The sequence below is a fragment of the Chelonoidis abingdonii genome, chromosome 1, assembly GCF_003597395.2.
Source record: "Chelonoidis abingdonii isolate Lonesome George chromosome 1, CheloAbing_2.0, whole genome shotgun sequence".
In the NCBI taxonomy this organism is placed as follows: Eukaryota; Metazoa; Chordata; order Testudines; family Testudinidae; genus Chelonoidis; species Chelonoidis abingdonii.
The window spans coordinates 355039091-355054293 of NC_133769.1; the positions used below are offsets into that span (position 1 = coordinate 355039091).

The 15203-nt window shown below is 47.3% G+C and overlaps 1 protein-coding gene across 5 annotated transcripts in view; it reads left to right on the forward strand.

Annotated features, from left to right (window-relative positions):
* Positions 1-15203, forward strand: part of PRCP (prolylcarboxypeptidase) — a 104430-nt gene that overhangs the window by 15108 nt on the left and 74119 nt on the right. For 2 of the 5 annotated variants that reach the window (XM_075061777.1, XM_075061778.1), the window contains exon 1: positions 9726-9782. The exons of the other annotated variants lie outside the window; for them this stretch is intronic. In XM_075061777.1, coding sequence (XP_074917878.1) covers positions 9726-9782 — 57 coding nt within the window. Of the gene's footprint in view, positions 1-9725; positions 9783-15203 lie in introns of those variants that run through there. 5 annotated transcript variants of the gene reach the window in all.

The window sequence follows — 15203 nt, forward strand, 5'->3', positions numbered from 1 at the left end:
GAAGTGGGTATTCACCCACGAAAGCTCACACTCCAAAACGTCTGTTAGTCTATAAGGTGCCACAGGATTCTCTGCTGCTTTTACAGATCCAGACTAACACGGCTACCCCTCTGATACTTGACTCTAAGTCTGTTAGTAGTCAGGACAAAAATTATCTTAGCTATGCAGGAATTCAGTCACTTAAAATACCTATGTTAGTCTGTTCTTTTCTGCAGTTGTACAGAAACTAATTCTTGCTTCTGAAACCTTGACCTGTACGTTTACATACTCACCTGCGCTTAACCAGGCACTAAATTACTGTATTCTGCAAACATTGCTCCACCTGTTGATTAACGCCACTCCCAGACTTCAGCTGTGCAATAATCTTTGTCTTATCACAACATGAATTTAATCTCAAGATTAAAATGGACCACTTTGGAATTTATTGCTGATTTTCGAATAAAAGAGTAGGTTAGCTTTTTAGGACATTGTGATGGGTTCCTTCTGGGGTGCTGGCTGGAAAGGGATACCACTGAGCCCCTCGACCCACCAGCCTGGGCTCCCACTCACCCTGTAATGCTTTGACAAGCTGCAGACATGCTCCCAGTCTCCTACTTTCACTGGCACGCAGGAAGACACCGAGCTGTAGTAACATGGAGATGGGCTTTTTGATCAGCCCCTGCATGGGAAGGCTGTACAGCTAGGCACTTACCAGCTTCTCAGACACATACCCTCTCTGGAGGCTAAACCCCAAATTATACCATCTTGAGCTGCACAGGGAACTATACAGCATAAGCTCATAAAATTTGCCTCCTTCCCTCAATGTGGAGAGGAATATACACAGCTTTCTGCCCCCAAGTTATGATTTCCACACACTGGTTTTAGACAAAACAAAAACAAGTTTATTAACTACAAAAGAGAGTTTTTAAGTGATTATAAGGAATACCAAACAGATCAAAGCAGATTACCTTGCAAATCAACAAAAATGTGATCTAAGCTTAAAATACTAAAGAGATTGAATATGAGTAACAAATTCTCACCCTAAATGACGATGATCGAGCAGGTTGCAGAGATTCTTAAAGGGCAAACTGCACTTGCTTGCAGCTTAAAACCCAGGTATTCCTTTCACAGGCTAGAAATCCCTCTAGCCTGGGTTCAGCCCTTCTTTCTCAGTCCAGTCCTTTTTCCTCAGGTATTTCCGGGTGTCTCTTTGGGTGGGGAGTCAGTGAAGAACCACAATGATGTCAACCCCCTGCCTTAAATAGATTTTGCACATGGCAGGAACCCTTTATTTCCAAACTTGGTTCCCACAGCCAGTCAATGGAAAAACGTTGGTATTCCAAAATGGAGTCCAGTATCAGGTGACTTGGTCACATGCCCCTATAGGGTCACAGCAGCCATAACTCAGAGGCTGTTTGTTGCATCCTCAGGAAGGCTCTCCCATGGGAGATTAGCTTCTTCTAAGACCTATTGTTCTCCCTAATGGCCCTTCCCAACCAGCCATCTAGACTGATTGCATCCTGCCTAGTGGGCATTTCTCAGGTGTTAACACATTTGTAATAGATGCATAGACAATATTCCTAACTTCAGATACCAAAATGATACATGCATACGAAAAGGATAATCATATTCAGTGAATCATAACCTTTTCAATTAAAGCAGCAAAGAGTCCTGTGGCACCTTATAGACTAACAGACGTATTGGAGCATGAGCTTTGTCTCCTTTATGGCTTTAACAGAGCAGTGTAGAGCCCTGCTGCAGCACTGCCAGAGTGGCAGCTGGTGATCTTTAATATTGTATGGCTGTATGACTAATTGCTGCTTGCTTGTTGAATTTTATGAAACCCCTGTTTTAGCTGACTTGCCCAGTGGTTCATAGTCAAGCTGGAAGAGCTTATCGAGAGGGGTCCTGCAGGCATTGGTCACGGGTCCAGTTCTGTTCAATGTCTTCATCAATGATTTAGATTATGCTATAGAGAGTACACTTATAAAGTTTGTGGATGATACCAAGATGGGAGGGGTTGCAAGTGCTTTGGAGGATAGGATTAGAATTCAAAATGATCTGGACAAACTGGAGAAATGGTCTGAAATAAATAGGTTGAAATTCAGTAAGGACAAAGGCTAAATAACTCTACGTAGGAGGGAACAGTCATTTGTGCACATACCACATGGGAAATGATTGCCTAGGACAGAGTACTGCAAAAAGGGATCTGGGAGGTATAGTGGATTGCAAGCTAAGTATGAGTCATCAGTGGAAAACTCTTGGGGTGGTAGAGGACAGAATCATAATTCTGGGATGTATTAGCAGGAGTGTTGTAAGCAAGATACTTTAAGCAATTTTTCCACTCTGATCCATGCCAGTAAAGCCTCATCTGGAGTATTGTGACCAGTTTTGGGCATCACCTTTCAGGAAAGACGTGGACAAACTGGAGAAAGTCCAGAGGGGAGAGAGAAAAAAGATTAAAGATCTATTAAACATGACCCATGAGGAAAGATTGGAAAAAAATGGATTTGTTTAGTTTGGAGAAGAGACAACTGAATTGAGACTTAAGTTTTTAAGTACATACGAGGTTGTTACAAAGAGGAGGGGAAAATAGTGTTCTCGTTGTCTTGTCCTCAAAGGTTAAGAAGTAATAGGCTTAAATTGCAGCAAGGGAATTTTAGGTTGGTACATTAGGAAACACTTCCAGTGTTTACCTACCCTGACAGTTAGGAACAAATTGCCTATGGAGGTTGTGGAATCTCCATAATTGGAGTTTAAGAACAGATTAGGTAAACACCTGTCAGGTATGGTCTAGCTATTACATAGTCTTGTCTTGAGTGGAGGAGACTGGACTAGATGACCTCTTGAGGTCCCTCCTACTCCTACACTTCTATGATTCTAAAAGTTTAGGTTGCTAGACAGAACCAGCAACTGTTTTATAACTGATGTACCTGTTACTTGTAGAATCCTCCTTAAAGAAACTGGGATTCTGGGTCTAAAAGTTGTGTTGTGGAAAACCCAGTGCTGGAACTTTAAGAACATATTAGTCAAATACCTATCAGGGATGGTCTAGGTATACTTATTCTTGCCTCAGCACAAAGGGGTGGGCCTGATGACCTTTAGGGTTCCCTTCCAGGTCTATATTTTTGATTGCACAGTACCTGTTCTGTGATTATACAATAAAATCTTCCTCATGATGCAAAGCAATTAACTTAATGGATATATGGGAATCTGCCATTTAAAATTCTGGCAATTCAGATTTTGTAGGAGTGACAGCATTGCATGGTGTGTTCATAATGTGTGGCCCAGTCACTTATGAAACAATCCAGCTGAAAGGAAGTGTTTTACTACCCTAAATCTATGCTGATGGTTTTTGGACCTATGTTTGTTAATCCTAGCTTGTAAAATTCTAGCAAAGCCTGGGAGTAATAATGTATCGCACAACATATTTTCACCATGTCCGATTCAAAAAGATGCATTTAGGGAGACTATTTCTCTTTCCTGGTTTGTTTTGAAAGAGACTATGTAGTGTGTATTACTATCTAATGATGTTATTTAACAATGCCTCCAACTGCTTCCCAAAACAAACAACACGTCCCTGTACCAAGATTACAGCTTTTATCAAATGTCACATCAAGGGTGAGGGGAGGGGTACCAGTTCACTTTCCTCATTCAAATCCATCCTTAAGACTCTCGTCTGTGACTCCCGCAACATAAGCTTATCATCCCTAATATTAGCTACTTAGAAAAATACCGGTGATTGGGCGTGTCTCCATCTTGATTGTTCAATCTTCACATCAATTGTCCCGGCTGTTCTGTCTAATGTCAGATTGTAAGCTGTATGGGGTAGAGACTGAGTTTCTTCCCCACCTGTTGCCTAAGCTCTAAGCAATGCAAAATAATGCACCTTGATTAATCCAGCTTGGATGCAGATAGGTTTTGTTTCTCCTCGTAGAAACACTTCTCTCTGGGGCCATGATATTTATTTTATATCAGACAGAATGTCCTAATTTAAAGTGTCACAGATGTGAATAGAAAGGAACATACTGGGTCAGACCAAAGGTCCATCTAGCTCAGTACCCTGTCTTCTGACAGTAGCCAATGCCAGATGCCCCAGAGGGAGTGAACAGAGCAGTTAATCAAGTGATCCATCTCTTGTCGCCCATTCTCAGCTTCTGACGAACAGAGGCTAGGGACACCATCCCTGCCCATCCTGCAAATAGTCATTGATGGACCTATCCTCCCTGAGTTTATCTAGTTCTTTTTTGAACCCTGATATAGTCTTGGTGTGACATTCCCCTGATGTTATCTGGACCGATGATCATCTAGTCACTCCAATCCTCAACTCTGGGAGCCAGCCTTAACCTGCTCTGCTGTGAGAATCCCCACCCCTGGGCTGTTCACGCACAGCCTCCAATACCTCCGATCCCAGACACAATCCTAGGAACCTCCTTCTTGCAGTGTCCAGTTATGCCTGCTGGACGCTGCAGGCTTAAAGAGTTCATCAGTTTAACCAAGAAATTGATATGTACCAGGCTTGTTATCCCAAGGGAAGTCTGACACACTTCAAACCAAATGCACTGCTTAAGGTAGAATTAACAAACCATTTTATTAACTACAAAGATGTACTTTGACTTATAATCAATAAAAATCTGATTTGGTCAAATGAAATAAAAGCAAAATGTATTCTAAGATGATCTTAACACTTTCAGTGCCCTTACAAACTTAGATGCTTCTCACCACAGGCTGGCTGGTTGCCCTTCATGCAGGCTCTCCCTTTTGATCAGTGCTTCAGTCACTTGTTGGTGATGTCTGTAGATGGAGGTGGAAGAGAGAGGAAGAACATGGCAAACATCTCTCTCTTTTATCATGTTCTTTCTTCCCTCTTGGCTTTGTCCCTTCTCCTTCAGAGTCAGGTGAGCATTACCTCATCGCAGTCCCAGACTGAGCAAGGAGAGGAAGTGGGGGTGACTTGAGTCCAACAGATCCTTTGTTGCTGCCTAGGGCAGCGTCCTTTGTTCCTGTGAGGCTGGGCTGGGTTTGTCCCATACATGCCCTGATGAAGTGTGAACTGCCCCTCTGCTCTTGGAGAGTTTTTGCCTGGGCCTGTTTTAAGCCACGAGGACACATTTTCAGCCTCATTAACTATACACATGAAATTCTCCCTGCCTGTCCTGGCACCACATCCCTGTGGCTCCTGCAGGAGGGTGGGGTGGTGGAGGAGCAGAGGGCTCCATGCACTGCCCTCACCTGCAGGTACCTCCCCCCTCTGCTCCCATTGGCTGGGTACGGGGAACCAAGGCCAATGGGAGACTTGGGGGTGGTACCCACAGGCAAGGGCAGTGCGTGGCAGAGCTGCCTTCCCCACTCCAGCCCCAAGAGCCATTGCCGGACATGCTGGCCACTTCCAGGAGCAGTGCGGGGCTAGAGCAGGCAGGGAGCCTGTCTTAGCTCTGCTGCATGCTGCTGCCACTCCAGAGCCACTCAAGGTAAGTGGTGCTGGCTGGAGGCCACACACTGTACCCCTCCTGCACCCAATCCCCTGCCCTGAGCCCCCTGCTGCACCCATCCCCCCCCTGCACCCCAAGCCCTGACCCAGCCCTACATTCATGGCCCTGCATAGAATCATAGACTCATAACAGCTAATTTAGATCCCATCATTTATATATATAGTTGGGATTATGTTTTCCAATGTGTGTTATTTTGCATTTATCAACATTGGATTTCGTCCACCATTTTGTTGCCCAGTCATCCAGTTTAGAGAGATCCTTTTGTAGGTCTTCACAGTCTGCCTGGGACTTACAAAACTACTCAGGATAGTTAACATGTGCAAATTTGGCCACCTCACTGTTTACCCCTTTTTCTAGATCATTTAGGACAGGGTTTCTCAAACAAGGGTCACTGCTCGTGTAGGGAAATCCCCTGGCACGCCAGGCGGGTGTATTTATACCTGTGCCCATCTTCAATAGTCTTCTGGCGATCTCGTGGGTTTGGGCGTCCACTGCTGTGGCGGTGGGGTTGCTGCTCTGGTGCAATAGGGTCTGCTGAAGCGTGTGTGCCAGTAAGTCTCCTCGCTCGCGTGCCGGCTGCCAGTCAGCTCCCGTTGTCCGGATAAGCACGTTATCCGCAGCAAGAATGAGGTGAGCCCTTTGATTGCGCCAGGATCTGATGGACGGTGTGGCAGGGTAAAGTTACACCAGCTTGGTGCCGGCGTAGGGTGGTTCTGTCCGCTACACAAAGCGTGTGTGACCTCGCTGGTTTTGAGAATACCTGTGATTTTGTGTGGAGGAATATGTTGAATTAGGACGTTGGGAGCCCATGTGCGACTTCGCTGGAGGGACACACTTTTCGGCCTGTCTCATTCCTGAAATCTTATACATTTTATTCCTATCCTTTGTTTCCTATCTTTAATCTAGTTACTAATCAATGAGCGACCGTTATCTTTCCGTGGCAACTTATCTTTGCTTATAAGCCTTTTGTCATGATGGGCCTTGATCATGAAGGCTTGTCTGAAAGGATCTGTAGAGTTCCGATATATATCCAGGGACTCTCTTGTCCTCGATGGTGTTACCCCCCCTGCAGGAGTTCTTAGTAGGATGGCATAGCATATTCCCTTACTAAAAACTGATGTTGACTCTTTCCATCAATCATTGACAGTTTTGTGCTTTACTTATACGTTTCAGACCAGTTATTGCCTTGGCACTGAAGGTCAGGGCTTTACTTTGAGCGCATGTGAATTGCTGTTGCGGATCACTTCTGGGCCCTTTGCAAAAATTCCATGGTTAACTACCCAGTCATCTGGTAGTACAGAAGGCTGATTTATAAATTGATTAGTGGTTACATTGCCACAGTTAGTAGTTCTGAAGTGTCACATGTTGAATTCCTTCAGAACTCTTGGATGGTAATATCCATCTGCGTCTAGTACTTATTACTGCTTATGTTTTATCAATTTGTTCCAAACTGTCCAGTCGCTAACTGACAACTTTAATCTGGGACAGTGTTCCAGATTTGTCCATGCCTGAGAACAAGAAATTGGCTCAGTTTGGAATCTTCCCTTTGTCAGCATCCTCAGCTTGTGAAGACTGATGCTAAAGATTCTTTCTTCAGCATTGGCCTTCTTGTGCCTGAGTCCGACTTATCCACATGTTGTTTGGCAGGCTTGTCTGCGTTCTGATGTACTTAACATTTTTGCTATACTGTTTGAGTCTTTGGGCTAGCTGTTCTTCAATTATTCTTTTGGTTGGCGTTTCTAATGTATATTTGTTTACATTCACTTGCCTAGAGTTTATTGCTGTCATTCTATTAGTCCACACTAGGATTTAACGTTCCACTTTTAAAGGATACTTTCCTCGTCACTTTTTCTTTGACTTTGTGTGTTTAGCCCCAGTGTGGCACCTTTTGTGTTACTGTGTTTTTAATTTGGGATATACATTGAAGTTGAGCCTCTATTTATGATGTGTTCTTAAAAGAGTTTCTGTGCAGCTTTCCAGGTTTTCACTTTTTTGCACTGTACCTTTTATTTTCTGTTTAACTAACTTTCCTTATTTGTTGTGTAGTTCCCTTTCTGAAATTATAGTGCTTACAGTGTTTGGCTGCTTGTTGGTGTTTTTCCCCCACAGAAGATGTTTAAATTTAATTATATTATGGGCTCACTCATTACAAGCGTCCAGCTATATTCACCTCTTGGACCATGAGTCTATGCTTCTCTAGGACTAAACCAGAAATTGCTTCTCTCCTTGTGGTGTTTCCAGTACTAGCCCTGCTCCAGAAGCTTCATTTTAAGGTATCAGAAGCCTTTATCTCTGCATCTCGCTGAGTGAATGTACCCAGTCCCAACCTGGGGATGAGATGGAATATATACCCCATTATTGAGTTTTTATTTTTTTTTTTATTTTAATAGCCTCTCTAATCTCCCTGAGCATTTCACAGTCACTATCACCATCCTGGTCAGTAATATATCCCTACTGCTATATTCTTTTTATTAGAGCATGGAATTACTAGCCATAGAGATTCTATGATACAGTTTGGTTCATTTAAGATTTTTACTTTATTTGATTCTATGCTTTCTTTCACACATAGTGCCACTTCCCAACCAGCAATACCTGATCTGTCCTTCCAATATATTTTGTGCCCTTGTATTACTGTGTCCCATTGATTATCCTCATTCCACCAAGTTCTGTGATGCTTATTATAGCAATATCCTCATTTAATACGAGGCTCTCTAGTTCATCCATTTTATTATTTAGACTTCTAACATTATTATATAAGCACTTTAAAAACTTGTTACTTTTTAGCTGTCTGCGGTTATATGATGTAATTGAATGGGTGTTTTTTTCATTTGATTGTTTCTCATCAGATCCTACCTTTTATCATTTTCCATCCTCTCCTCCTTTTACAAGGACATAGAGAATCTCCTTTAATAGATCCCTAAGGGATGTCTCTGTCCGAACCATGTGCTCCTCCACACTTGTTGACCTTCCCCAAGCCCTTAGTTTAAAAATTGCTCAACGGCTTTTTTAAGTGCCAGCCATCTGGTTCCATTTTGGCTTAGATGGAGCCCATCTTTCCTCTATAGGCTCCCTCTTTCCCCCAAATTTCCCCAGTTCCTAATATTAAACCCCTTCTCCCTACACCATCATCTCATCCACTCATTGAGACCCTGCAGTTCTGCCTGTCTAACTGGCCCTGCGCGTGGAACTGGAACCATTTCAGAGAATCCTACCATAGAGGTCTTGGACTTCAATCTCTTACCTAAACAGCCTAAACTTGGCCTCCAGGACCTCTCTCCTATGTTTCCCTATGTCGTTGGTACCTACATGTACCATGACTGCCAGCTCCTTCCCAGCACTACACGTAAATCTATCTAGATATCTCGAGAGATCCACAACCTTTGCACTAGGCAGGCAAGTCACCATGTGGTTCTCCCAGTCATCGCAAATCCAGCTATCTTCTGTTTCTAATGATTGAATCGCCCGTTACTAATAGTTGTCTCTTCCTGATAACTGTAGTTTCCTCCCCTGGAGAGGTATCCTCAGTGCGAGAGGATACCACAACATCATCTGAAAGGAGGGTTCCAACTATGGGATTGTTTCCATCTGCTCCAGTTGGATATTCTCTTTCCCTGAGACTCTCATCCTCCTCAGCAGCACAGAGGCTGTCAGATCTGGGGTGGGACCGTTCTACTGTGTCCCAGAAAGAGAGATACACAAATGAGACTGTCTCCCTTAGCTCCTCTAGTTCAGCCACTCTGGTGTCCAGAGCCTGTGTACACAGTCTCAGAGGGCCAGGAGCTTCTTGCACTGAATGCACACATATGCCACCTGCCCATAGGGCAGGTAATCAGACATGCTGCATTGGGTGCAGTAAACTGGATAGCCCCCACTCTGTTGCTGGACTTCTGCCTGCGTTCCCTTTTGACTCCTGAAGCTTGTTCCTTTGTTTTGTTTTTTTTATCAGGGAGTGTTTTTGGCTTTAAGTGTAAAGAACGTTAAGTGTACGTAGCCACCCTCGCAAAACTCCCCTGTAGGCTGCTCCTGTTATGTATACCACCGTATATTTCAGTCAAGCAGCAAGCACAGCGCAAACACACCACAGGCAACAAACTTACCCCAAGGGTCAAGTAATCGTTCTTCCTTCACCTGAAGAACTCCCTCGCAAAACTCTCCTGTTAACTGCTCCTGTTTGCTCGCTCGTGAAAACTGCTCATGTATTGGGACAGTGCTTTACAGCAATTTTACACTTTTATTTGGTTCTCTGCAGCACAAATGTGTCCATTGCTCGAAGATCGATGTGGTGGGGAGTGCTGTGAAGGGAGTGAGAGGGTATGTCTATGCTGCGGCTTGTGTCAGTTAACTTGGGCTCGTGGGGATCGGGCTGCTGGGGTGTAAAATTGCAGTGGAAGCGTTTGGTCTCCGGCTGGCACCTGCACTCTCAAATCCCATGAGGGTATTTCATTGCAGTGTAGACACACCCAGAGTGTGATCTTACTGTGATTTTCGCAGGGTTTTTCCCTCAAATAATTAAAACCCAATTTTATTCTGACACTGCCTTAGGTGGCATGGATATCTATGCTTTTAATCAGACAGCCAAGGCTGTTTCAAAGGAGCGGGGAGTTTTGTCAAAGCATGTAACCCAGATTATCTTTCACTTCCCTAAGACCTTCACTGTGTTGCCATTTACATTTTAACCATTTATTTTGATTTTCTATAAAAATAGCCCTGCATTATATTCTGCTCACTGGGTGACTTGTTTTTAACAGAGGCTAACGTGAATAGCGTTTGCTGCTTTCCTACAGTTTCCTCTGGGTACTGAGTATTTTTCAGCCTGTTTGTTTTCCAGGCAGTTTGTCTAAGCTGTAACACAGGACAATAGCAGAGTTCCTTTCCAAGATTTCCCTTTTGAGTGTTTCTAATCACAAATGAGACAAATGGGTGCTAGAAGCAGGTGATTAATTTAAACAACAACCACCTATTCAGAACAAGTATCAAGGCTACGACAAAATAAAACAAGCCATAGTGAAGCAAGTGAAAGTATAATAACTTGCTCTTCTCAGCAAAAAAGACACACTAGCAGTCTGCTTACAATGGTACAGTCACAGTTGAAGAGGTGCTTCCTCGCTGAGTCCCTGTTCTCAGGGGCGTTCTTTGAGTGCTTGCTCATATCGATTCCAATTAGGTGTGCGCGCGCTGCGTGCACGTTTGTCGGAAGATTTTTACACTAGCAACACTCGGTGGGTCGGCTGGCGCCCTCTGGCGTGGCACCACTATGGCACTGAGTATATACCCATGCCGACCCATCCGCTCCTCAGTTCCTTCTTACCACCCGTGTCGGTCGTTGGAACAGTGGAGCACGGTTTAGCTGATCTCCACCTCCCTAGCTATTCACTCGTTCTAATACTTATTGTGTGTACAGTTTATTCTCTATAGTTTAATACTTAATACTTTTTGTAAACGTAGTTAGTGTACATAGTTCAGAGGGTTGGGGATTAGCCCTTCCCTCACCCGGTGCCCAGGCCCATGCCTGGCTCACCGGGTTTCAAAACCGTGCTCGGCTTGCCGCAGGCCGATGCCCACAGGAGACCCTCATGACTCCTGTCTCAAGTCTTGGAGGTGGAATCCCCCTCGCAGACTCAAGTGCTGGATCTGCAAATCCTTCAAGCCGCGGACAAAAAAGGAGCGGGACTTTCGCCTCAAGCAGCTCCTAATGGAGGCAGCCCTCACTCCTCCACCTTCGGCACCGGGTGCCAGCTCAGTCCGCACCTGGGAGAAGTGCCTCGTTGGCACCGGAGTGCGCCGGCACCACGAAGGCATCTCAGCACCAACCGGCACCGGCCCAGAAACCTGCCGGCACCGCTCCCTTTCCCCGCGAGCCTAGAAGCTGAAAGCTCCTGCGGCTTCGCTATCTGCACCGCAGTCTGAACAGCAGCCTAAGTCGAGCCTCCTGGCACCAGTAGCAGCCGCAGCACCAACGATCTCAGCACTGTTGATTCTGGCCTCGCAAGGACCATGGAGTCCAGTGCCTGACAGCTCCCCGGCACATGCCTCGCTAGAGTCATCATTCCCACCACGCCAGAGACATTCTCTACGGCGAGGGAACTGATTACATTAACGGAGCCCACCTGCCTCAACCCCCGGCACCGCCCTGCAGGTTATTCAATCAACAGGCAAGCCTGCCATGGTAAGACTGTCCTCGATCATCACTACAGAGAGGCACCACTCAAGATCGAGGTCCCGCCAGCGTTCTTGATCTCGGCACCGATCCCATTCCCGACACCGCTCGCAGTCCCGGTACCGATCTCTTTCTTGGTACCGGTCATACTCGCGGCACCATTTGAGATCCCGCTCGCCGGCCCTATACTCCAGCCGCCGATCCAGCTCCCGCACTGTTCCCACCGCAGCCGCTCTCATCATAGAGCTTCAAGATCCTGGTCGACCTTCCGGCACCCGCGCGCCGTCGCAGGTCCAGTCCTACTCCCGGTACTGGTACGGAACCCGGTAGCCCAGGTACCACTGTCCGATGCGGCACGGAGAACAGTTTGCTGGATGCAGTGCTCCTCCCCAAGCGGTCTCCGCTCCGCCATGGCCATTGCACATATGTCTGTCTCATCGCACGCCGATAGTGCCTCCTACGGGGATTTGGACGTACACAGCCGAGTTCTACATGAGGCTCCAGGTCCAGACCAAGGTCCTCAACAGTGGTCCTTGTGGACGCCTTGGGCATATCACCAGGCCCAAGGTGAACCCATGGTACCATCATGCTCTGCCCCTTCGGAACATTGCGCACCAGAGGTCACTGTTAGTCACCCCCCTCCAGCGGGTGCAGACGGGTCTCCTTTGGCACCAGACCCTCAGGTCCTCCCAGACCCTGACATGCCTCCTGACCACGAGTCCATACATGAGCCACTTGTCCCTGGTCTGTCATCTTCCTCTTCCCAGATGAGGCAGTAGCCGGGACATCCTCTTTGGGCCCGTACCTATTGACCTCTGAGCTCACCAGGACCTTCTGAGGCGAGTCGCCTTAAATATCAATCTACAGGTACAGGAAGTCCTGGAGGTTGAAGACCCTGTGATAGACTTCCTGTCGGCAGATGTGCCAACTCGTGTGGCTTTACTATTCATCCGCTCCATTCAAGCCAAAGCGGACACCATCTGGCAATCCCTGGCGTCTATCCCTCCCACGTCCAGTGGGGTGGAACGAAAGTACGTGGTGCCCTCTAAGGGGTATGAGTACTTATATACCCACCCTCCCCATGCTCTCTGGTGGTCCATCTGTGAATGAGCGGAACGCCATGGCCAGCAAGCCCCCGCCCAAAATCAAGGGAGGCTTAGACGTATGGACCTGTTGGACGTAAAGTCTACTCTGCGGGGGCCTCCAACTCAGGGTGGCGAACTACCAGGCCCTGCTTAGCAGATATAATTATAATACCTGGCAGGCAGTGGGCAAGTTCACTGAACTGGTCCCACAGGACTCCCGCCAGGAATTCCAGGCCCTTCTGAGGAAGGAAGGAAAGTTGCACGGACCTCCCTCCAGGCCTCACTCGACACTGCCGATTCGGTAGCCAGAACTGTGGCCTCCGGAATCACGATGAGACGGATATCGTGGCTGCAAGTGTCAGGCCTACCTCCTGAACTGCAGCACACCATCAAGACCTGCCATTTGAAGGCCAGGGCCTCTTCTCTCAGAAAACGGACCCTAGGCTGCAAGTCTCAAGGACAATCGGGTAATTATGCGTTCCCTCGGGATGTATACCCCACAGACCCAGTGAAGGTCCTTCCGCAGCCAGCCTCAGCCGCCCTTACCCCCCACCCAGGCCACGACAAGACTTTGGCAGAAGGCGCGGTCGTGGTAACCGCAGATGGCAGTCTGGACCCCAAGGGGGCCACTATAACAGTCCCGCCAAACCAACGATGGGCCCCAAAACGAACTTTTGAAGGTGTGCCCGAGAGCAGAGCACCAGTCCTTCCCCAGGATCCTTTTCAGTTTTGCAACCGCCTTTCCTCCTTTCTCCCTGCGTGGCCCCAATTAACCTCGGATCGTTGGGTCCTACGCACGGTAGAATTTGGATACCATCTCCAATTCATTTCACCCCCTCTCTTCCATCCCCCTTCCCCGTCCCTCTTCAGGGACCCCTCTCATGAGCAATTCCTCTGGCAAGAGGTTCGAACGCTCCTCTCGATCAGAGCTATAGAGGAGGTACTGGAGGAATTAAGGGGCAAGGATTTTTATTCCCGATACTTCCCAATCCCCAAGGCAAAAGGAGGCCTCTGGCCTATCCTGGACTTACGAGGACTCAACATGTTCATGGAAAAGTTGAAGTTCTGCATGGTATCCCTGGAGACCATCATCCCATCCCTGGATCCCGGAGACTGGTATGCTGCTCTCGACATAAAGGACGCATATTTCCACATCGCCATTTACCCTCCGCACAGACGGTACCTATGGTTTATGGTGAACCGCCAACATTTTCAATTTGCGGTCCTTCCATTTGGTCTCTCTGCAGCCCCTCGCTTGTTCACGAAGTGTATGGCTGTAGTGGCCGCCTCCCTCCTTCGTCGTCGAATACATATCTTTCCTTACCTAGATGACTGGCTTATTTGAGGGACCTCCGAGGCCCAAGTCACCAGGCACGTGGGCATCGTCAAGGACCTATTCAGCCGATTTAGGCCTGATGATCAATCTAGAAAAATCTATTCTAGTGCCCATACAAAGAATAGAGTTTATTGGGGCCATTCTAGACTCTAAACTCGCAAGAGCCTGCTTACCACTATCCTGATTTCAGGCAATAGTTTCAATTATAAAAAGCCTCCAAGGCTTTCCGACGACCTTGGCTCGCAACTGTCTCAGCCTCCTCGGTCACATGGCCTCATGCACCTTTGTAACCAAGCACGCCAAACTACGCCTGCATCTCCTTCAAACCTGGCTTGCCTCAGTTTACCGCCCAGGCAGAGATGCTATAGACATGGTGGTCACCATTACTCAGAGCATTCTACACTCCCTCGACTGGTGGCTAACACCCTCCCTGGTGTGTGCAGGACTGCTGTTCCATCCGATGCAGCCCTCAGTGTCCCTAACGACGGACGCGTCATCTCTCTACGGGGGGGCTCACCTGGGCCATCTTCGCACGCAAGGTCTCTGGCACTGCACATAAACGTCTGAGAGCTGAGAGCAGTCTGCCTGGCGTGCCAGGTGTTCCAACAACATCTGCAGGGTTGTTGTGTTTCAGTGCTTACGGACAACACAACGGTGATGCACTACCCAAACAAGCAGGGAGGGACTTGATCCTCCCCCCTTTGTCAGGAGGCGATCCAACTGTGGGAATTTTGCATAGCCCACTCAATAGACCTTGTGGCGTCTTTTCTCCCAGGGGTTTGGAACACACTCTGGCAGATCAACTCAGCAGATCTTTTGTGTCTCACAAATGGTCGATTCTTCCGGACATTATACATTCTGTTTTCTGGAAGTGGGGCTTTCCCCACATAGACCTCTTCGCTTCTCGCGAGAGCAGGAAATGCCAGAGGTTCTGCTCCTTCCAAGGTCTCGCCTCGGGCTCGATATCGGACGCCTTCCTAATCCCATGGAAGAGCCAGCTGCTTTACGCCTTTCCACCCTTCCCACTGGTGCACAAGGTTCTCCTAGAGCTTCGCAGGGACAAGGCTCGCCTGATCCTGGTCACCCCTGCGTGGCCCTGACGACACTGGTGCACCACGTTGCTTGACCTCTCGATAGCCGACCCAATCTCCCTG